The sequence below is a fragment of the Paralichthys olivaceus genome, chromosome 14 (genome assembly GCF_024713975.1).
Source record: "Paralichthys olivaceus isolate ysfri-2021 chromosome 14, ASM2471397v2, whole genome shotgun sequence".
NCBI classification, from domain to species: Eukaryota; Metazoa; Chordata; class Actinopteri; order Pleuronectiformes; family Paralichthyidae; genus Paralichthys; species Paralichthys olivaceus.
In genome coordinates this window covers 18,484,159-18,506,766 of record NC_091106.1, presented here as the reverse complement: position 1 = coordinate 18,506,766, position 22,608 = coordinate 18,484,159, and the positions used below count along the sequence as shown (strand labels likewise).

At 42.2% G+C, this 22,608-nt stretch overlaps 1 protein-coding gene across 2 annotated transcripts; it reads right to left on the bottom strand.

Annotated features, from left to right (window-relative positions):
- Positions 1-21: 21 nt before the first annotated feature.
- Positions 22-21,976, bottom strand: map3k21 (mitogen-activated protein kinase kinase kinase 21). Of its 2 annotated transcripts, none has more exons than XM_069538421.1 (10): positions 20,194-21,976; positions 9,537-9,717; positions 9,278-9,426; positions 8,793-8,968; positions 7,251-7,491; positions 6,601-6,723; positions 5,141-5,291; positions 4,601-4,695; positions 3,468-4,289; positions 22-3,364 (listed from the first exon to the last, which is right to left on the bottom strand). In XM_069538421.1, exons 1-10 carry the CDS (start codon positions 20,984-20,986, stop codon positions 2,994-2,996), a joined length of 3,102 nt encoding a protein of 1,033 aa, XP_069394522.1. In that variant the 5' UTR covers positions 20,987-21,976; the 3' UTR covers positions 22-2,993. The 2 variants fall into 2 exon arrangements, with proteins under 2 accessions (XP_069394522.1, XP_069394521.1); XM_069538420.1 differs by having other exon boundaries at positions 3,468-4,292; positions 20,194-21,975.
- Between the last annotated feature and the right edge of the window lie 632 nt (positions 21,977-22,608).

The window sequence follows — 22,608 nt, the reverse complement described above, 5'->3', positions numbered from 1 at the left end:
AACATCACACTCCACAACAGCATTGATTTAGACTTTATTCAAAATGTTGACAAACTTGATCAGGCATGAAATAGCCAATACTGTAGTGATAAGAACAGTTCACTGAAACACGTAGTCAGAACCCTGACACCTGTTCAGAGACATAACAGGAAGTGTTGCACTTAACAGGAAGTCACATGATTTGATCAGACGGTGATGATGGGTTTCAGCAGAAGCTCTGTAACTGCACCTCTGAGGTCGAGTGTGACGTTTTCATAAGGAGAACCTTTCTTTGTAAGGTCTCCTCTCTAGCAGCTAGTTCATTTAGTGGTTTTGGTCCTGAAGACAGAGACGCCTCAGTGCCGGTACAGTGGAATTTGGTCCCGTAGCCAGAAACCTGAATGCACCGTATGGATTTCTGCTTTCACAGATATTAGCGCTGCAGTTTTTCAACATCAGTGGAATGTTTTGTTTGGGTTCGTCAAGTTGATTTTTACTGTAACAGACAAAACCCTTTTTGTTCGCCACCAGTCGAGAAAAGTTTCTGACTGGACGACAAACTGCAGACTTCGGAGTGAAACAGTATTTAAAGGGGGAATGTAGAGTACCAGTGCATTATGGTTTTTACGGATACCCTTCATTCTTTAAAAAGTAAGCGGGTAAATCCAGATATCTCGACTTGTAAACTGCACCTGATTATTCGTAAGGCCTTTACAGTGATGGACCTTGTTTTTTAAAGTCTGTTGCCACAAAGTACAGAAACTTCACATTCTACATCATCATAAGATGCCTCAGTGATATACACATCAGGAATCACATTTATATTTACACCATTCAGGAATTCATATCTTCATGTTACTGAGCCCTTGTTTTGTCCTTCAAAGGTAGAACAGGTTTTCTTAACAGACGAGTAAGACAGAGATAAAAAAGCTGAGGGGGGGGGGGGGGTAGAATCGTCACCCATTTAAGGATGGGTTCATTTGTTCACACTTTAAAAAAAAGAGAAAGCCCGGGAGTGACCATGGAAGAAGGTACAGTAAATATTCTGCATAGTAAGAACGCCATATCGTCAAATTCACAGAGGTCGGGAAAAACAACTTCTGATGAGCCAAATAAACAGGCTCTAAGTTTACAGTACCATAATGACAGTTAAAATGTCTTCAAATGAATTCTGAAATTTCATCCTTTAAATCCAGACTTTCCTGAGCTTGACTAAAACAATACATTTTCTTACATAGGGAGACTGTTTAGCTAATGTAATAAAATAAGTAGAAACAGAAATAAAAGGCAAAAACTTGACTCAGCTTTATGTCAAACTCAGTGATTAAGCCTTTAACATGAATAACGGCAATGGGGGCACCATCGTAAATGAGTGACGAAGTCAAATTTGACGACCTGTTTGCATATATTACAAAATCGCGTTCACATGATCATAAAGAAGAAGACATGAATTTTAGATTTTGACGTTCTTCAGTACATTTTACTGTGTTTACAGTACAATCTGCCATTTTGTGCATCAAAATAAAAATGGTCTTCTGTGTGACCACTCCCGGGCTCTGTGCTAATCCATCCACATCTTAAAGCGGATATCATGCTGTCACTACAGCTCCAGCCAATCAGCTGTCACGCAGGGATTACTTTATAAATTCAGTAATTCCTGACATCAACATTCATGGCTGACATGTCATCGTACCCTCTGCCAGCCCCCTGAAGCAGAGCGTGTATATGAAATATTAACCCAAAAAAACCTTTCTATAAATACTCTTACAAAAGTCAATATTAGCTACGCATGACCACAACAGTCATTTAAGGTTTAATGGAAACTTTGAAGTGAAAAAATTCCAAATCAGCTTTGAAGGACTTCCAGTGTTTTTCTCCCTGCTTCTCTAAAATCTTCGAGGAGGAAACATCCCTGCTACGATCCAGCACGTTACTCACAGAACAGCATATATGCAATACAAAACAACTGTCAGCATTAGGCTGATAATGGATAAAAAGAAATATTTACAAACAAGTCATATGATTTTTTTTTTTGTTCAACATTTTAAGGGTACACGCATGCAATATTCTCAAGTCAAAAAAAAAAATCTAAAAGCGTGATCGCACAACTTTGAAACTGACATGGAATGTACATCCTGCTGGTTGCTAAGGTAAGGTCAAGTCTTTTCATATTAAATTACCTATAAAAATATATATATAAATAAAAAGGTGAGGGTACTGTGTTGAAAAAGCTGCAGCAGCGGTCAACGTTTAGCTGCACCGACAGAACGAGAGAGGAAGACAAAGACGAAGGAGGAGAGAGAAATGAGCTAATGAAGGTGGCAGTCGAGCTGCTTGTCCAGCTCTGGAACGTTCCGCTCAGGTTTCAGGTGTGTGTGTGATGTTGAATGAGACACAGCGGTGTGTAAGGCCTTTCTCACACTGAGATACGGGCGCACAGTCTAGAACTCCTGTGACACATATGTCCTCTACAAGCTGTGTCTTAATTCAGGGGCCGCATCCTTCGGAGGCTGCATTTGAAGATCTATCGTATCTCAGCAGTGCGACTACGCTGTCCCGATTCAACAGCTCTTTCAAATACGACCGACAGATGCCTCCTTCCATTTCCTGAGCAACGAAGGAACAAACAGGTGAATCCTTCTCGGGCCAGCCAAGCTAATGAAGCTAACAAGCTTGTGGCTGAACTGCAGCAGCTCAAAGTAGCTAACGATGCATTGCTAAGAGCGTGTTGAGCAAAGAACGCAACTAAAAAATCCTCCATAGATCAAACATTTCACTTCAGCCTTCCTAGACAGAATCCTCCAAAGGATGCGACCCCTGAATTGAGTCACAGCCTAAGACTTGGTTGCACTCTTGAACACTGACATCACTATGTTCTAGACCTAAGACAAAGCTTGGTTCTAAGTTATAGAATGTTTTTCTTTTTTTAAAGGCAGCCTGGTTCTAAACCCTCCAGGAGTTCTAGGCCAAAATTCTGCATGTTCTGGAACTACGACCACAGCAGATCACTTCTTCTAAGAGAGGAACTCCTTCTCCAGCTCGAAGACGGAGGCCCGTGCCGGGGAACTCTGAATGCGGCAGAGCGGCACGGTGCAGTCTCGTTTCTGGCCCTCTGTGTCCATGTCCAGCAGGGAGCAGCCCATCCCCACCTCCGATGACAGCACCATGTTTAGGTTTTGTACCGTCTTCTCTCCGGAGTAGTGGCCCAGGGAGTAGCTCTTGTTGCGTCCTCGCAGCAGGGCCCAGGCGTGGGGTTTGGCCCGGAAAGAGACCGGTCGCTGTCTGGAGAACACCTCCCTGCCGGAGGGCTTCTCTGGAGCTCCCTCCTTCTCTTTCTCCTGCTTCTTCTGTGGGGTGGGGGGAGGCAGAGTGGGTGGACCATTGGCTGCAAACAGACAGAGGAGATATATTTTTAACACGTACAGCAAATATTTTTAAAACCACATTCACTTTCTTACTCATCACCCCCCATGTTGTGTATGACTCACTGTTGTGGTTGTTGTATTTCTTTCTGCGTAGCCGTGTCCCTGTATTATGGTTGCTCGGCTCTGGCGGCTGACTTTGGGTTTGCACTGGCTTCTGTGTTTTAGCTGCAGTCTTGTTAGCCTGTCCGTCTGTAGCTGCTGGGCCGGCATTTAACGGTTCTGTGTGATGATTAACGGTCACTAGCTCAACTTTTCCAGGGCTCGAGTCTGACACCTGCACCTCAGACTGCAGGAGACACTTGGTGGAGTTGCATTCCATGATGGCTGACATGGAGATGAGATTAACAGGTTGGGGGGAGGTGTGGTTTGACGTAACCTCGTCTTTGCGGGTGCGACCGCTTGGCGGTGAGGTGCTGCGTCGGAACCGTGTGGCACGCTGAAACAGGCCCTCCTTCTTCTTCTTCTCTTTCTCCTCGCGTTGGGGCTCACAATCCTCACCAGGCGATGAGTTTTTGAGAGCCTCCCTGATGTCATAGCCGAGCACGACTGACGCCAGCAACGAGCCGCAGCCGTACAACACAGAGTCAGTCTTGCGGCGAGCTGACGTCCGCTTTAAACTGTTGGTCGGGGTGAGCTGCGGGGTGGTGGAAGAAGATGAGGTGGATGTGGTGGTATAGGGGTCATCTTGGGTTTCTGCAGGGCCACTCTGACCGGCTGCCCCGACCCCAGAGTCTCCAGGCCCACAATGCCCCCCGGGGCTCTGAGGCTGCTGCTCGTCCCTCCACAGAGGTAGATCGATGTACACCTGGTTGGGGAACTTGAGCTGCTTTGGTTTGGAGCTGCTGTCGGGACAATCCTGGGTGAACGCCTCATCTTTACCAGCTCCTGCTGATAACGCAGAACAAGAAATTATAGATGAAATGAAAAACTCTTGGGTTAAAATTGCATAGATATCGATGCATCTGTGAAAGACTCATATCAGCTGATTTTTATCGGCAATCTGCCCTTTGACAACAAATAACTGTATTGTGTCTGAGTGACTAACCTGAAGGGAAACTAAAGGACAGTGAGACCCATTTTAAATCATACAAGTACCAAGTACTCAAAAAACCCATTGAACAATACATTATTATAAATTGTCATCACTTGCCTTAGGACACAAAAATTACTCAAATATCAAACAATCACAATCTCACCTTGTTCTGCAAACAGGGCAGCGAGAGGGACAGACTTCTGGGACTTCACCAGGCTGGTGGACCAGGGGTTGCTGCCATCTGACAGAGGACGCACTCTGAAAACAACAAGCAGGTTCAGAGGATTTGTTATAGTTCAGCCTTGGTTTGGAGATAAAGGTTAACGAATGACGGTAAAAGTCAGAGTTAGGCAGCAAGTTCTGATGGTAAAGATTTAAGCAGATGTTGAGAAGTTGTGAAAACATGTTGATATGTATTTTTAAGATCACTCTGATGATTTCTGATCATTCAGAGGGATTCGGTAGCAGTATCTGAATCTTCAACTGTAGACTAAAATACAACATATATTTGTGGCGTATTTATATATGCTGTTTATGTTGTAGAGACGAGTCAAAAAATAACTGCGAGACGTAAGGATGTGGTTTTGTTGTTTTAGAACAGAAACCACAATGTGGTCTACCTGTATGTCTGTGTGTTTGTGTGTGTGTGTGTGTGTGTGTGTGTGTGTGTGTGTGTGTGTGTGTGTGTGTGTGTAAAGTCTACCTCTCAGCAGCAGCCGGCCTTTCTTTGCTCTGTATTGAACTGGGGCCCCAGGTTCTTCCTTTCTTCTTGATTCCCTTCTTCACGTCATCAAACTCTTCTGGCCTGTAGAGGGTGCTGCGGCCCCATGTACGGTTACTCTCATCCTGGGTGACTGTGACACACAGAGCAGAAGTGTTACCACAGACTCAAACATCCGAGACAGGTTTTTCATTCAAATATCACTGATGTCTGCACATAAAAAACCCAAACAGCCATTGTTATAAAAGCTTCTGACATGTGTGAGTTAGTTTTGGTAAAGTTGCTATGAAGATGAGAGAAAGCGAAAGGTAGAATCCACCACACACGTAGGAGCAACAAACCAGAACCAAAACTGCCATAACTAGGACGAGAATTACAAGTATATATATTTTAAAAAAGCCAATCATTGAATTCAAGATAAACATTAGACAATTAAAATATGAATGGCAGACTGGCCCACGTCTGTGGCATAAACCTCATCAGAAACCTGTAAGACAATTTTTAACAGTAAAAAAAAAACAACAGAGTCTTGTTATAATTCACAAATGAGGAAACCCAACCAACACGTACAATCCCCACTGATGGGAAGCTGTCAGGCAAGAAACCCCTCCAATTGTCACAGTTTGCCAAACACCACAATCTGTTAACCACAGAGTCCACGCCCACCCAGCATGTGGGGAACAATCGCTTGCCTTTGCGCTCGAGCTCAGAGTAGACTGTGAGCTCGCTGGTCAGATCAACATCCTGTTGGTAAACATATAAATTGTCCCTCCGCATGTAAGACGTCACTGAGAAAGGAAACATACAAGTTACCTCCCACCAACCTGAGCATTATTCTGTGTAAATATGTAAATGTGGATTATATACAAGCTTACAAATCTCTGTCTTGGACAGTGAAGACCATCCAATCAATCCATCAACTCAAAGAAACTGTTCAGAACAATTAACCACATTGCAACAAACTTTTCTAGTAACTAACCTTAAATCATTTTTTGAACCCCGTTTTTATAGACTTTAACTCCCCTCTGAATTTAAGTTTTTGCAGAATTTTGATTCATATCAAGCACCTCCATTCTGGCCTGCATTGCAAATCCAGTAACATCAAGCAACAGCCTGTGCCCTCTGTCTGAAAGTCACAATCTACACATGCCCAAGAGGAATTTGTTCCAGTTATTGCAGGGGCGTTGATGCGTGACTAACAATATTATCAAACTGTTCAAACAACTGGCTGACTTGCTTGTGGCTCCGGAGCTTTTGTTCACACAGCTCTTGTCTTTGTGAATGATGCTGTGCTCATGTCTGCAGCTCCCATGGTATTCTCTGTGATTTGATGTACTTTCTTCAGAATCATTTTAATTTTCCACACTGATTTGAAAAGGTTGCAGGTTGTAATCCGACATCACGCTAAAGAAAACCTGAGAAAAGAAATTCAGTAAACTTACGCTGAATCGCTCGTAGCCGAGGGATGAGTGTGGGACTGCTGGGAGGGGAGGAGCTGGTGCTATGAAGGCTCCTCCTCTTGTCCATAGAAGGCGATGCCTGCACAGTGATCTTATGCTGGAAATCTGCAAAATGTAACATGGACATAAAGAAAGGGCGACACAGTCACAAACCCAGTCACAACTGGATTGTTAAATTATTAATCAATTAAACTAATACTAGAGGAATCAACAGGTTTTGTCATTGATTTATTCATTTTGTTGTAAATATAAATGTGTGAATTTGCTTTTTGTAACATTTTATGTATCGAAGACAGCAATACACTCTTCATTCTGAATAAGACTTGAATGGATTTGTGGTGTTGCATAGTCGTATGCATGGCATAAGCTCTTGTTGATATTACTGTTAAAGATGTTACAGGAAGGACTAGAAAACCTTTAAAAAAGTGCAGACCATTTATCAAAATTTGTACATTTTTCCCATACAGGGTCTAAATCATTTTGTACACAGCTAGAGGGCTGTAGCTCTAAGTGTAGCTTTTGCTAATTCATGCAACGAGAAAATGCTATTTGCTGTCATTTGTCTGTAATGTCTGTCATTTCCAAAAATGTAAAATGCAAACACAAGACATAGGTTCAGTCTGTTCCCTGACCTGAGGGCAGGCTGATGCGGTTTCCATCCTTCAGTTTGAGGCGAGAACGTTTGAATTTGCCCTTCCTCTTCTTCACGTTGGGCTTGTCTTTGTTGAGCTGGAATATGAGGATGTTGAGCTCCCTCTCCAGCACGTTGATCTCCCTCTCGGCCAGCTGCTGCTCCCGACGCTTCAGCAGCTCCTCCTGAGACTTCTGCTGGAGGGCAGCTCGTGTCAGCTCCTCTTCCCGGGAACGTAGCTCCTGGAGGATGAAGACACATATTGTATCCTTTTTCTTTTTTAAAGATAATTTTGGACATTACATCTTAATAGATGGGACAGAATATAAATGTGTTAGAGGGAGAGAGAGCGACAAAGAAATGCAGCTGCATTAGCTGCTATTAACATAACACACCCAAATCTGTGGCAAAACTGTTGGTAGCTGGGTTTGCCCTTTTCACGAAGAGTATTCCTCTAAATGTCTGACCTGGTCATGTAAGACACTATTTGATTTTAAGACAGTGGTAGAAAAACATTATTACTGTATTTCAAGAGAAAAGCTCTGTGTGTGTCAGCTGCATATTAAAATGTTATAACTGTACAACTCTGTGTAAGGTTGTGTATTTTCAGGCAAAACAGTCTTGTCTCCTCCCATAGCTTATTCTTTCTTCATTCTCTCTGTTTTCACTTTAATTGCTCTTAGGTGAGTAATAATAATCCTTACTGGATGACTTCCATAAAGCAGCTTTACCTTTAAGCCCCTTCAGCCACCCACCTAGACACAGATTACTGTGGGATGTTAACAGGAAATCTGCTGAGGTACTGGCTAATTCTACAATTTGCAATGGAAATTTTTTTCCCCACTTGATTTATGAAAGCTTTGTATAAAGGTTATAATGACATTATGATTTATTGAGGGGATGTAGATTATGCAATTTAAGTGTTTAAGAGATTTATCTGTATGATTGTAAGATACATATTACAAAAGACATGAATAATGTGAACTAGAACAAAGCAGAATGCACACACCCGTATTACAAAATTTACAAATAATACACACAAGGCACAAATTAAATCTCTTTAAACAACACCAGCACCTGAAGGGATTTCAGATTCCATGTACACTCAGTTCAACGTTCGTTGACCTGGGTCTGTGTGCTGATCCCGCTGTTTCTCAAAGCACTAATTAACCCCCCTTTGTAAGCCAGCGACAGGAGACTTATACAGGAAGCAGATTAAGGTCTTAACAAGGGGAAGTACACTAAAGCACGTCAGCATTAAAGACTTGTTTTGTTAAATGCGCTATTAGCTTGTCCACTGAAAGTAACCAATTAAACTTATTAGTCTGAAAAAGCTGTCCCGAGTGATCCAGGAGAGTTTGACTGAACAGCAGATGAGTTCACATGTATTGAGAGTAGTACAAGGAGGATAAGAGGCCAGAAACATACACTGTTCAGCAACTTTGCTTTCAACTTCACGAAACTGAAAAGAGGAAGGAGGATATAACGCACATGCTGTGGTGTATGGTGTGATGTATGTTTGAATTGTGTATCACTCCCCTACCTTTTCTTTGGTCCTGAGCTCATCGAACATCTCCTGGATCTCCACACGCCAGTCGTCCTGCATGCTGTGAAAGGAATCCTGAGGCATGGTGGCCATCACCGCCTCCTCGATCGCCGACAGCTGCTCCAGGATGCAGGAGAAGGAGGGACGTACATGGGGGTCCTGGTCCCAACACTCTGGACACATATTGCAATGCATTGATGGATATAGTGACAAACATTCAAAAGCGTACATATGTGGTACTTGCCCAAAATAAACTACTTAGCAATCGATACTACCATGACAGTACAGTAAACTTAAGATGTGTAAGTGATAATATTATCCACATATAATCAAGTGTTGAAAAATACGAAAATATTTCAACCTCTCTGTGATTTGATCATATGGTAAAGGCCAAATATATTACAATAGCACAGAATTTAAAAACTAATTGTTTTCATGATGACATGTTTTCCTACATCCTGTACTCCTGCCTGTTAATTTACCTTCCATGAGCTTGGCGAAGGGTTCGGGGCAGGTGGAGGGGATTGGTAGAGTTAACTTGTTGACTGCCACGCCGTAAGCTACAGCCAGGCCGTCTATCCCTCGGTACGGTACCTCCCCTGTTAACAGCTCCCACAGCAAGACTCCGTATCTGTTGGATGACATCCACAGAAAGGAATACTTAACAAAGGTATGAGAAAAAATGCCAAACAAATGAGAGAAGTAGATATTTCTTGGGTACATGTGTGTTTTTTGTCATACCCCCAGACGTCACTGCCTTTGGAGAACAGAGATGACTTGATGACCTCGGGGGCCATCCAGGAGTAGGTGCCTGCAGCTGACATTTTTGTGGTTTTGTGCCACTCCCTGGCCAGGCCAAAATCTGTGATCTTCAAGGTCTTCCTCCCGATATCGTCATTCTCGATCGTTTCAAGTAATAAAACTGAAAGGAGAGAAAGGAAGGGTTCATATCATAAAGGGGGATCATAAAAGCCTGCGATTTGGAGGTGAGGCAAGATAAATAAACATATGTGGGGGAAAGGACATTACGAGTGATGAGGGATTGAGAGAATAGGACGAGTGGAAAGACAGGATTGGGATGAAAGAGACAGGCGAGAGGGGGGAGGAAGAGAAAGGAGAAAGACGAGTGAAAGGGAAACACAAAGAGTGGGAGACAGAGAAAAAGACAACCGTGCAGGTGAGGAGATGATAGTTGATATTCAACAGGGCCAACAGCAGGTAATTTATTACTGAAGAAACAGAAGGCTGACAGTGCCACAAAGCACCTGTCCTCAGGTCCTAAAACTGTTAAACACATTAAAGACGGCCGGAACCCTCCAAACCTCTCAGTAACACTACACCTGTCCTGAGAGTCTCCACAGAGGAGACACTACCAGATGAAGTGTAAAGTCAAGAACCTCTACAATAATCATGTGCTGAATGAGACAAGAAAATATCTCACATGCACATACATTTTTCTGACTGGGTCTCAAAAGTCCTCCAACCTGGGAAGCTGGAAGTAGGGTTGGTTATTGATTGTTATTGTAGTTGATGATACATTTTCTGTTGACCACTTCAGCAGAACTAAAATGTAGAAAACCAAAATGAAAAATTAAGAAATCTTATTTAAAAAAAAGCTTAAGGATGAAGTAAAGGCCAACAAAAATGGATTTAAAAAGCCTCTGCCAAGGCCCAACAATCTCCTTATGAAACCAGTGGGTTTTATTTGAAATAGATATCAGTCCCCTAAACAAGCCTGTTTTTTTTCATCAAGATCCACAATTCTTTTCTTAGAAATTGGTGAAAATGTAAAATAAAAACACCCAAATGGACAGGAGTGAAAACTTGACCTCCTTGGCAGACATAATGAGCAAAAAAACTAAACCAATGACAGTAAACACAATGTTTCTGCTTATCTCTATATAATGAATACACACAGGGGTCAACACAGGACATGAGAACATTTTAGCTTAGTAGCAACAGTAGTAACTTTTCAAGTTAATCTCTATGAGCCGGCACACAAGCTGCAAAATACTCTTGTTTACTGTCTACAACACGAAGCGGCCTTTTCCGTTAAGTGGTTCATCAAACGCCAAAACAAACGCTTTGATCCTTTTATACTCTTGGTATTATTTTCAACATGCATTCGCCTCTGCCAAGATCTCCTCACATTACAAACTGTCCCATTTCATTATTTACATGCAGTCTTTGCACTGCGGGTCAGTTTGAACATGTCCTCCCATCAGCTGCGTTGTTTCTACACGAATCCTGCAGAGAAACTACAGCCTGAGAAGGTGATTTGACGGCGACACTAAAGTGTAACAGTTTACAAATCAAGGCAAACAGCTGGGATTAAAAAATACAAGCCCGAGTGCAGTGTTGACATGTACACTCATAATATTCCCATGGGAAAAAAAAGGATGTAACGATAAAGACACATAGTTTCTTCACCTACTGTTTCACTTATGATTATTTTATCACAGCTCTCAATGGAGGCCCTGTTATGTGTGTGTGCAAGTGATACTTGAAAGAAGGAGCTGAACTGTGTGTGTGTTTTTGTATAACACACTGTCCCTGGACTTGCACCTCCACAGCTGTACCAAAACAAATCCTGACAAAACACACACACAAGCACACAAACCTCTTAGGCAATTATCAACCACAGTAACATGCACATGGACTTGTACTAATATTCTAACTATCTGAGACACGTGGAAGTGTTGACTTACAATATGCATACTGATCTTCAATCCCAGTCAAAAACATATTGTGGTAAACAAATGTTTCATGGGTAAATGCAATGTACAGAAAGATGTAGGACGGGTGGAGACAGATTGAGAGGTAGAAAAAATAGGTTTAGAAACCATCACATGTAAAACTCAAAAGATTCCACAGTTAAAAACTGCATCATTCTTCTGTGCACAGTAAATAAGGCTTTCCTACTGTTTAAGAGATGTTAATGTACTCTGTAGAGGCTAATATGCATTTAAATTGTATTATTTCAGACATGCTGCTAGTCTGCAAATAACAAAGTGATTATGCAACTGTAGCTGAAAAAAATACTCCATTAATTTGTTAATTTACGAGCAGACAAATTATAATTTATGTTGAGTTATGTTTGTTACTATTTCCTGGCATTTAACACACCGAACAAGGAATCAGTTGATGAGAAAAATACTTAATCAAATCAATTCTTAATAATCAAGCAATTAAACAACACAAGCAGTATAATTGTATAACTAATACTCTATGTTGCCTCACTACACTGTGCTGACATTGACAAGTTATGCCTCAGAGATAGGTTACTCCCATTAGAATAATTATCATGCTTTCCATACTGGACGCATTAGTATATGATCTACATTTAGATTAATTTATGGATCGGTTACACATAAAGCCCTTTGGCTAAATTCACACTAAACATTCAGCTTCTACTGCAAACTACTGCAACTATCACAAAGTTAAAACAGGAAACATGAATACAAATACTGCGATTACTGTGAAAAACTGGATATTTTGGGGCATTTTCTTTAGATTGAGCAAAGATATACCAGGCAATGTTTAAGATTTTGACTTTGCTTTTAAAGGCCTTTTTAAATCTCATCAAATGATTTCAAGCTGTATTTTAATCATAGTGTGACTCCTATGGGTCTCCACTAATAACAAGGGTATTGGTGCCATTACTCGCCTCGGGCACAGAGGGGATCCTCTACCCATGCTGCAACAATAGGAATTCCATTACAAACAGGTTTCACTAGACCGATGATATACTCCTACTTCCTGTTGTCAAGTCCTCTCTCAGTGATTCCATAGATTCCTCCCAGCAGGCTCTGTAGGTTTATAATGACTTATGATGGCTTAGTTACACAACCGAGGAGAACAGTGGTTTTGGGATAAACCCGTCTGTGTTGATTGGCCTATAGAATATCATGCCACATATTTTCTTTGTAGCTCCATGATACTTCAGTGTCAGCCCTCTAGAAATTTCTGATAAAAGACCTAGCTCCTGTCTACATGACTCCATGCTGACGTTATGCTGCAAAAAAACCCAAAACCTTTACACCCCAGTAAGCCATTTTGTCTGGATATTCTTGCAGCCGCTGTGGTAACACAAATGTACGACAAAGCCACTGATGATTAACCTGCGATTTCTGTCAGTCTAAGTTTTCCATTCACTGGCTATTGCAGGATCTGCACACCCAGACGATTTGAGGTGCGAGGATTGTCTTCTTTCTTACGTTATGTGAGATTTTGTTAATCTGGCCCCGATCAAATTTGTTTTTACTGGATGTTATTGTTGTCTTTCCAAATTTTTTGGCCAATAATTGGTCTACCTCAGATTTGAAAAAAAAAAGGTTTAATGCCACTACCATCACCTTAAGAAGCAAAAACCAGCCTTTAAAATTAAAATAAATAATAGTTTGATATTGATTGTGATAAAATATGAACATTTCTATCCTGGAATAATATTGAGCCATATTGCCCAGCACTACCGTAGAACTTTAGACAGATGCTTTCCCACCAGTCTCATTTAACTGCAAGATAACAGATGCAATTAGAGGATTATAGTTAAGAGGGGAATGATTGAAGTCAGGACTCACTGACTAATACTTCACCAGTTCACCAGAGCCCTTCACCTCTCTTCTAAAGAAATGTTCATTTCAGCAGATATTCAAGGAGAAACTACATTTTTACTTTACATACAATATGTTGAATTGAATGAGCAGAGAGACATGCTCTGGCTCCGCTCTTTAGGGTCGTCCTAAAAGTCAAGCCCCAGGCCAGACCCCACCCTGTACTGGAAAGATAAATCCAGAGCTTGTGTTAGGGTGAAGTATAAAGTTAGTACAGCTGATGTTCAGAGTCAGGCAGTGGCTAGTCGCTAGTCTTCACTATTATTTTTCTCCTTCAGACAAGTCCTGTTAGGATAAGATGTTTGACAAAAGAAGGTGGAGTAACGGTTACCTAATTATTACTTATGTATCTCATGATTTTAATCCAGCATTAACGGGCCATGTCAGTATATTTTAAGAACCACACATGCAAAACGTACTCTAAGGTTACAGTTAACATTTGGAAACTGAGTTTGATGACATATTTGGATCATTTCCATGTGCGAGCCTCCTAACTTCTCGTTTCTTTACTCTTACACCCAAAGGATAGTAAATATAAATATAGCAGCACCATGTTCACTAATATTTAAGAAGTGGGCCAATGCTTGTGTCAGCTATAAAGACCCTGTTGACAGTAAACTATAGTTAACAAATGCAATAAACACAGCTGTGTGTGTAGCCTATCATTATGTAATTATTACTGTTGGATTACTACATTTGCCAGCTGCATAAGCAGCAAGTGTTGTTATTGAACCTGTTTGGTGTGATGACAATATTTAAATGGATCGGGTACTCTCATTCACAATCTGTTCTTCCGTTCTAAAAAGGTTATAACTCAGACTTTTATTTTTTTTTCACGCTTCTGCTGCTTTTTCTCACTATATTTTCTTCCTCTTTTGAAAAGAAATGTTTTGAAGAGGGACAACAGTGCGATGCAACTGGAGATGGACATGTCTCCAGGGCAGACCCCACCCTTCGTCCAAACCCCATTTAATTCCCCTTTCCAACAGTGGGTCTTCAGGCAGACCCATCTTTCATGGTGGAACAGTGGGAAGATCAGAAGCAGAGCTGCTGCCTTCAAAGCAGGTCCCACGCTTCTTCCCATAGCTCTCTCCCCCTCAAGGTAAAAAAAAAAAAAAAAACACTTTTGGGGTAACTTTAGAGACACATTACTCCCTATTCTGTAGACCTGATTTAACACAGACATTTCACAAAAAGTTTTGGAAGATACAGCACAGATGGAGCAGCCTTCAGAAAGATTCTGCAGACTTGGAATAGTCCTAAACTAGGGTTTTACATGGAACTTATCATTTGTGTGTTCAGTACTTTCACTTTATTACAAGTAATTTGGCTACATCTATACCTATAGTATTTCTTGCATCTGATACAACTAAGAATAGAGGTGTTGAAGCAGCACTTACGAGCACAGTTTGTAAACAACCACAAAGCCAGTTAATTTTTATACTGCTGTTGTGATGTCAACAATCTGACACAACTTTTAAAAACTTCTAATATGGTATACTGATCTAATAGAGGGATTTTCAGTATTATCCTATTCAATCTAGGCTGTGACAAAGCGCTGATGCAACACGGTTACTGTAAAAATTCAGAGAGGAGCCTCCTAACTTGACCTGGCAGTATTTTCATAATTGTGCCAACAGACGCATGAGGGCTTCCTGTAGTAAGCAGAAACAAGGCTGCTAAACATTCCCCGACTATAGTCTGTTGAAATGAGAGTGCCCCCAGGCATTCTGGTTGATGGGAAAAGGATCAGGGCTAATGGCAGGCTAAATCCATCTATCATGGTCATGTCCTTTCAGGCCACTTTCTTCTCGTCTATCCTCTTCCTCCTCTGGTTTGTGTCAGTTAAAACTTGGATTAAACCATAACTAGGCTAATTCACGTGATAAATAAAGTTTGAGGTGCACAGCTAGCAGCTTCTGCTGCACTAGTAACTATCAATGTGCTCGGGAGCTACGGGGGGATTGGTTGATTCGGAAGGCAGCCCTTCTCAGCTGTGGGCCCTTTTCCTTTTCACCCTGCCCCGCAACAATAGGTGCAGTCAGGGAGAGGTCATAAAAAACACAGTGAAAGCATCTCCACTCCTCCTCTCTCCCCTCTGCCCATTCTCTCCACAGAGAAAAGACAGGCAGTAACTGTCTGTGTGTCACCAGGGGTATTTGTGGGAAGCTGGGGAAAGAGTTGCCTTGCAACACCTAGTAAAGCTTTGGTAACTTTTCCTCTTCAGAGTCTACTTATCCCAGAAGTGGAGCAAGACAACAAAAAAATTAACAGAGGGGGAAGAAGTGATCCTCTTGAGGGAAACTTATTCTGAGTTGCATCAAGCTGAACTGCTCTCTCCTGGGGTGAACTCGTTATGACCTAGTAATGAAAAAATGGGCTTTAAGAGGAGTTCCCACAGAGGTAGAGTAGTTCACAAGGAAACCACAAACCCCAAAACAATAGTAACAGACTAGAGAACTAAGACCGACCAGTTTTTTGATACCTAAAATCGCAACAGTTAAAAGTGCAATAGGAGCAAATTAATGACTGAATGTTTAAATTCAACCACATTACAGGATTATATTATATACATTTTGCGGATGATGTTTTTTCCAAAGCGACTTACACGAAGCGTATTTGTCAGTTTCATCAGTTGATTATGACTAAGACAAGGGTTGATACTAGCAAATTATTTGCCATTTACTTTCTTCATTAACCTTTAAGTGCATAAATATCTGTAAAAATATCCAACAATGCAAATGGATGTTCAATTGCTATCTGCACATTTCCCAAGTTGGAGCAACTACTGGGTTATAACAGTGTCATTCATTGTCATCCTCTTTCTAAACTTTCATTTGACACATGTTGCCCCCTCTTATTATTATTGCTCATTTGTATTTATATTGGTTCAGTGGCATAAAAAGGTTGATGGGTGTGTGGAAGAACAGACAGGAAGAGGGAGGGGTCCACCGGGACAGTATGATGAAGTCTAACAATAGCTTAAGATTGATGGGAGAATGCTGTTGCACACGCTCCAAACAGAACTCCATCAGTTTCAGTGGCGTTCAAGCGCACATTCCTGGCATACTATCTCTAGCACGGAGATGTGAAACTCCAAAGTTAATGTGGGTTATGCGCCAAGCTGGCTCAGGGCCAGGTTTCAGTGTGATTTCTTACTCTTAGCTCCTGCTTTATGAATATTACCACTCCTGGGGAGAACGTTTAATTCAAAGCTGTGAAATGGGAATGAGTGAAGGGTCAAAGAGGGGGTGGAAAGAATTACAAAAACAAATCAGTAACATTATCCACAGCAAATCTCTCTACTATAAATTTATCAAACAAGTATTGTCTATCAAGTCTGATATAAAGGAAGATAGAAGTCATTTAAAAACATTTTGTCGTGCTGATGTGATGACAAGTGACATCTTTCATGATAATGAACAGGGGGAAATATGGTTTATTCCCAGCTTGTTGTAAACATGAACCATGGACATGCATCTACTCTCTAGAAAATGTAAATGCATTTAAAATATTAATATATGAACGTGCAGAGAAATTTACAGCATTACTATAGTCACTTTTACTACCATCTTTCAAACACACTATCGGGCTGCAGCTACACTGAGAGTAACTTATGAGCAGAATCAGCACTTTGTAGGATTTGTTCTGCTCTGGAAGTTTCTAGATTATTAAAACGAAAAAGTAACTCCAACATTACCCTTTAAAGTTTGAAAATGGAGCCGGCCAAAAAGCAGACATGAAAAATAATAAGGAGCATGGGGGGAGCAGAAAGGAACAAGTGAAGCAAGGTAAGTAAGGAGAAAAATAACGAAGTGGGAAGAAAACCCCCTCAGTTTGCGGCTATAAAAGAGTACTGCTGCTCTCTGGGAGATTAAATATGAACGGAACAAAACAAAACGAGGGCTTTGAGACCCTCCGAGTCCTAGCCATTCTTCTGGCCACAGTAGCCTAGCAACCGCTGCTTGACCAGTCCATTGTGCAAACGTATGTTAAGCTTTTATCCCTCATTAGCAACATTCCTCCCTGCAGGCTGGGATTTTACAGATTAGGTTGAAATACACAAAAGAGAGAGGACAAATCTTGCTGACTTCCAACATATTACTTTACAGGCTAATCATTGATCAAATAGCTGTATGTTTGTCTGCGTGGAGCATGTGTACACTGAAAGTTGGTAAATGACATGCTGAGGAGTTGAGTGAAGGTGGAGGAGTTTGGGTGTTTTTCTGCCACTCAAAACATATGTACCTGTTTATTTCCTGGTTCATCCTGAGAGGTAAGAAAAACACAACCTGACTGAATATAAACTAGAAAAAAGAAGGGATACAACCACAGACACTGTGCTCAGTGAATATTTTAAAAAGTGACAGATTGCTGAATAACAACCACTTATCACAATATATCCATTTTCTTTTTTACCCCCTGTGTAGATAATTCTCTCTCTCCCTTTATCATTTCAAACTGACCATCGCACGCATGCCAAGACAAACAGACAACAGGCCAGAACTAGCAGATGCAACAACTTCTGTACGCTGCATTATTCTAGGTTTTTCACTGGGAGAACAACCCAACACACCACAGGGTGCCATTTGTGTGTAGGAGAGTCTTTTGTGAACTCAGTGCCCTGGTTCAAAGCAAACACATGCAGCTTCTTTCATACTCTTCATTTAGATAAGACCATATATTGACCACAGATGGTCAGACTTCTGACCCTCACACTATGAACTACTTACAACAACGAACAGTAATGTTGGAGTGCTATTTTTTTTGCCAATGTTTTCTGCTTAGTGGTTGCACTGGAAGAGATTATTTATTAAATTTGCTCACGGCTCAAGACTTGCCAGTTTTGCACATTGTGAGGTGACTCTCTCTCCTAAGTTTAAATAGCTCCTCTTTGTTAAAAGCTTATTGTGTATCTTGGTCACAGTGAAGTGGCAGGACAAACACATCCACTTGTTTTAGCAGCACCGCCTGTGTCTGTTCGGGGGAGTTTGTTTGTGTATGTTCACCAAACATCCGATTAGCTCAAACAGTCTAAACAGCAGTTAAATCCCTTCTCTCCATCTGCCCTTTAATTAACACAAATCTTCATCTTCTATCAGACACTACTTTCAGGGTTGGGTTCTTCGAAACTGTTCAGGACACGGTGGGACCATTGGGCATCGTACACATGAAATGTGGTATTTCTGTCAGTTTAGTTCAAAAACAAATGTAGCCAGAATCAATGACTGATTGTCCACATTCGAAATTATGTGATAATATGGAAAAACTACTTATTGTGAGAAAATATGTTTACTACACATAATGTAGTAAACATATTTTACTAATATTTTAGTTTTGTGTGAATATAGGGGGATTAGTTAGAGGATCTTTGGTCATAATTAGACCGTCCCATGTGTTTAAATGTGTAACTACAATCAAATTTACAGGATGATGTTTGCAGCATTTAAATGTAAATGTATTTATAACTTCTAGGTAAATGAATGGGCTTTTGATGGTCAATCCACAGTAGACCCCCTAAATCATTTTCAAATCCAATAAAATGTCTTCATCTGGTGATCATGGAGGGTCTGGTCTGTGTACATTTCACATGTTCTGTCTTTACATTCACACATTGACTCTCACAGCTGGAGATAAACAGACATCGGTGTGCTAGAGCTGCTCCTCACATGGCCCCAGGTTGATAAAACTGCTCACAAAGGGAGAAATGGTGTTTGGAGTCATATTACACACATAAACACACCTAAGTGGAACAGGGGTAGCCTGTGACTCAACGATGCCTGTCCATTCATCATTCAGTCCTGGGAATCTAAACATTGTTGGTCTGTTGTCAGTTACCATTCCGCAGAGGAATTAATGCAAATGTTGGCCATCGCTACTAAATCAAGTTCAACTACCCGACCCTGCAAAGTTATTGAGAAACACAAAAGTTAGACTTGCACATTTCCAAAAGTCCAATTCATCCAGTTTGTTTCGCAAAACATCAACAACTGAAGCAGTTGTGAAACCTTGCAAATATATATTAATTCCCTGCTGAATAAAGCATTATTCCAAAGTCTGACATCCATCTGACTTCTTTTCCTCCCTATGACCTCTGGTGTTAGCTCTGGTTGGCCTGACAGTGTGGGCTGAGTGTGTTTGATTATGTGTTTGGTAAATCACTGACTTTATTTGAACAACATTTCAGCTTGGGGCGAAGAAGGGGCTGGGAAGGTGGGAGTGTGTGAGTGTGTGAGTGTGTGTGTGTTAAAGGACTTGGGGGTGAGAGCAGGGGGGAGGGGGGAGGGAGCCCAGCTGAGCAAACTCAGACTTTATTTCACATCCTCCTGATGGCATCCCCCACCACTTCATGCAACTGCAAACTACACTCTCTAAGTCCATCCTGAGCAGAGGGCACTGCTCTACCTGCCATGTTGTGAAATATATGTGGATATCGAGGTTAGTGCAACTTCTGTATAGACTGTAATAAAAAAAAACTGTTAATAACATAATAACAACATAAAATAATTAAATAATAAAGCTGACACTTTCCAATCCATAATACTGCTTTACACAATCACTGTATGTGAGTCAGGTTGACATGTGGAGATGCTGACTGGAACTGTCTGGTGGGGGGATAAGACTTACAGAAACTAAAGGAGGCTGTGGAGTTATTAAAACTGAACACAAACTAAAGGAGGATCATGTGCAACAGGTGCAATCACATTAGGACTTCCTCCAGAAGTTGTTCATCTACATTTCTCAAGCTCATAAACACACACACACACACTTGAATCATTGCTTACTGTTGCTGGACTTCAGGTCACGGTGGATTATGGGTACCACGGCCTCCTCGTGGAGATAGTGCATCCCGCGTGCGATCTGCACGGCCCAGTTGACCAGGATGTGTGGAGGGATGCGCCTTCCGGTCAGCACCCGGTTCAGTGTCCCGCCTCGGGCATACTCCATAACCAGACACAGGTTCGGCTCCTCCAGACACACTCCCTCCAGTTTGATAATGTTGGGGTGCTGCAACATGGAGAAAAGCTTCGCCTCCTGTTTAACACTGCCGGAGGTGGCTGTTATGTCCTCGTCCGGGTCTTGCCGAGCCGCCTTCACGGCAACCTCCTGATCCTTCCATGTGCCCCGGTAAACTTTGCCAAATCCACCCACGCCAATGATCTCCTCTAGTACCAGTTCACTGAATGGAATCTGGACGGGCGAGCTCGGGACTCGCTCCCGTGTCCCCACCGATCCACTCGAAGCAGGGAGACGGTAAATAGCGGGCTGATATGTGACATAGTTCGAGGGGAAGATCCCGACCCGGTGGTTGATTTTACCCGTCCACCACCCCTCGTCCCCGGAGATCGCTGCGTCCTTGGACAGGACCTCCACCACGTCCCCTCGCCGGAGGCTGAGCTCGTCCTCGCCGCTTCCCTCGTAGTCGTACGCGGCTGTCCAAAGGGACCGGGTCGGGCAGAGCGGGGCAGAGTGAGCCCACGCCCGGACTGTGGGTGAATCTGTCCAGGCATGCTCCCCGGTCTCACCGCCGCCCGGCCGCCCTTCACCGTTTGGGAAAGCGGCCTGCGAGACATCCATTTCTCGGTGGCCGTAGCGGCACCATAGGGTGCAGAGCTTTTAGATCAAAAAAAAAAAATGAAAACTTTAAAACGCTAAGAGGTAACTTTTTGAAATCCTCATGCCGTCACATGTACGAGGCTGAGAGGAGAGGGGAAGTCCCAGCGCAGCCCACGGCAGAGTCACACTGTGTCCAAAGTCCTGTGGGAGACAGCGTCTACAGCCCTGCATCCACGTCGCCACTCCGGTAGAAGTGTGAGGGTCAATGACTAGCTAGCGGGGCTGCTGGCTACGGTTAGCCGGGGTAGCTTTTGGCTAATGTTACCACTGACGGTCATAAAACACTGGAACTCACTAAACGACTTCTTCAAACTCTAAATATGTCAGCGACGAAAGTAAATGAGTTTAACAACATCGTCTTCGTGTGCTTCAGGCTATGAACAGGCTAAAGTTAGCTCTCTGCGGATGGGGCTAAGTTACTGTTATCGCAGGTGCCGCAGGAGGTGCACCTGCACCGCACTGACCCAGGAAAAGTGAGCCTCCGAGGGGCAGCTCACTCTGTCAAAGCTTCCCGGAAATCTCGCCTGACAAACGAATCCCGAGGCGAGAAGTTCACCTTGTCGCCTGTGAACTTTTAACAAAACAGAATCCAAACTTTTGGCTAGTGGGTTAGCTTAGCATCGGACAGCCCGTTGACTACTGCGGCAGCTGGAAAAGTTGCTCCTCAGCTCGGTTACAACAAGTTTGTGTCTCCGTCGCTGAAGTGTGGAACGGCCGGGGGGGTGAGAGCTCACAGAGCGAAGCTAACATGCTGCATTTCAACACGACAAAACGGGGATAAGAAAAAAAAAAAAAAACCCCGCGAGTGGAAAAAACAAATTCCGTCAACCTCAATCAAAACAACCCCCCAGTCCCGGAGGATCGGACCCAGCAGAGGATGATCTGCTGCGGGACGATGCCGCTGCGCTCCGGGCCGGCGCCGCTGCTCCCTGATTGGACGGCCCGGTGTCACGTGACCGCGCTGTCAGCGGGGTCGGGTGTTTGTGGGGGTGGGGGCGGTGAAGGGAGGAGCCACCGGAGGAATGTGTGTGTGTGTGTTTGTGTGAGTTTTGAGTGTGTGCAGATATATATGTATGAGTGGACACACACAAACACACACACATTACTTCTTTCAAAACAACAGCCATGTGAAGCAGACATTGGATTGATAGTATTTACAACCAACAAATATACTACTACTCTATTATCCTAATACTACTGCAGCAAATACTACTAGTGTAACACATTTTATTGAACGTATTTAAAGCCAGCAAACAGAAATACTACTACAACTATACTACAAGATAAAGTAATCAGTTCATTCATAAGTATGTGAATATGTAATTGCATAAAATGTGTGAATGAGTAGCTTCCATTTGGGAGCTGTTTACCTATATAAGTATGAGGATACAACTGATGTGGTAGCTTATTTATTATGCTAGTATTGTATACATACACAGTATTGTCATAGTAGTGCTAGTATTATAATAATAATAATACAAATAATAATAATAAATACTTTATTTGTATAGCACTTTTCAATGCTTTACAACAAAGAGCATGAAATGCTCAATCAGAATGAAATAATAACAAAGGTGCAGAAA

What these genes read in the sequence shown, in the direction of transcription:
- map3k21 (XM_069538420.1), bottom strand. Translation starts at nt 20,986, where the DNA reads ATGGATGTCTCGCAGGCCGCTTTCCCAAACGGTGAAGGGCGGCCGGGC. An exon ending in CTTCGCCAAGCTCATGGAAG is followed by an intron (nt 8,969 to 9,277) that starts GTAAATTAACAG and finishes ATATGTGTCCAG; the next exon opens with AGTGTTGGGACCAGGACCCC. An exon ending in TGCCCTGTTTGCAGAACAAG is followed by an intron (nt 4,293 to 4,600) that starts GTGAGATTGTGA and finishes CTGCGTTATCAG; the next exon opens with CAGGAGCTGGTAAAGATGAG.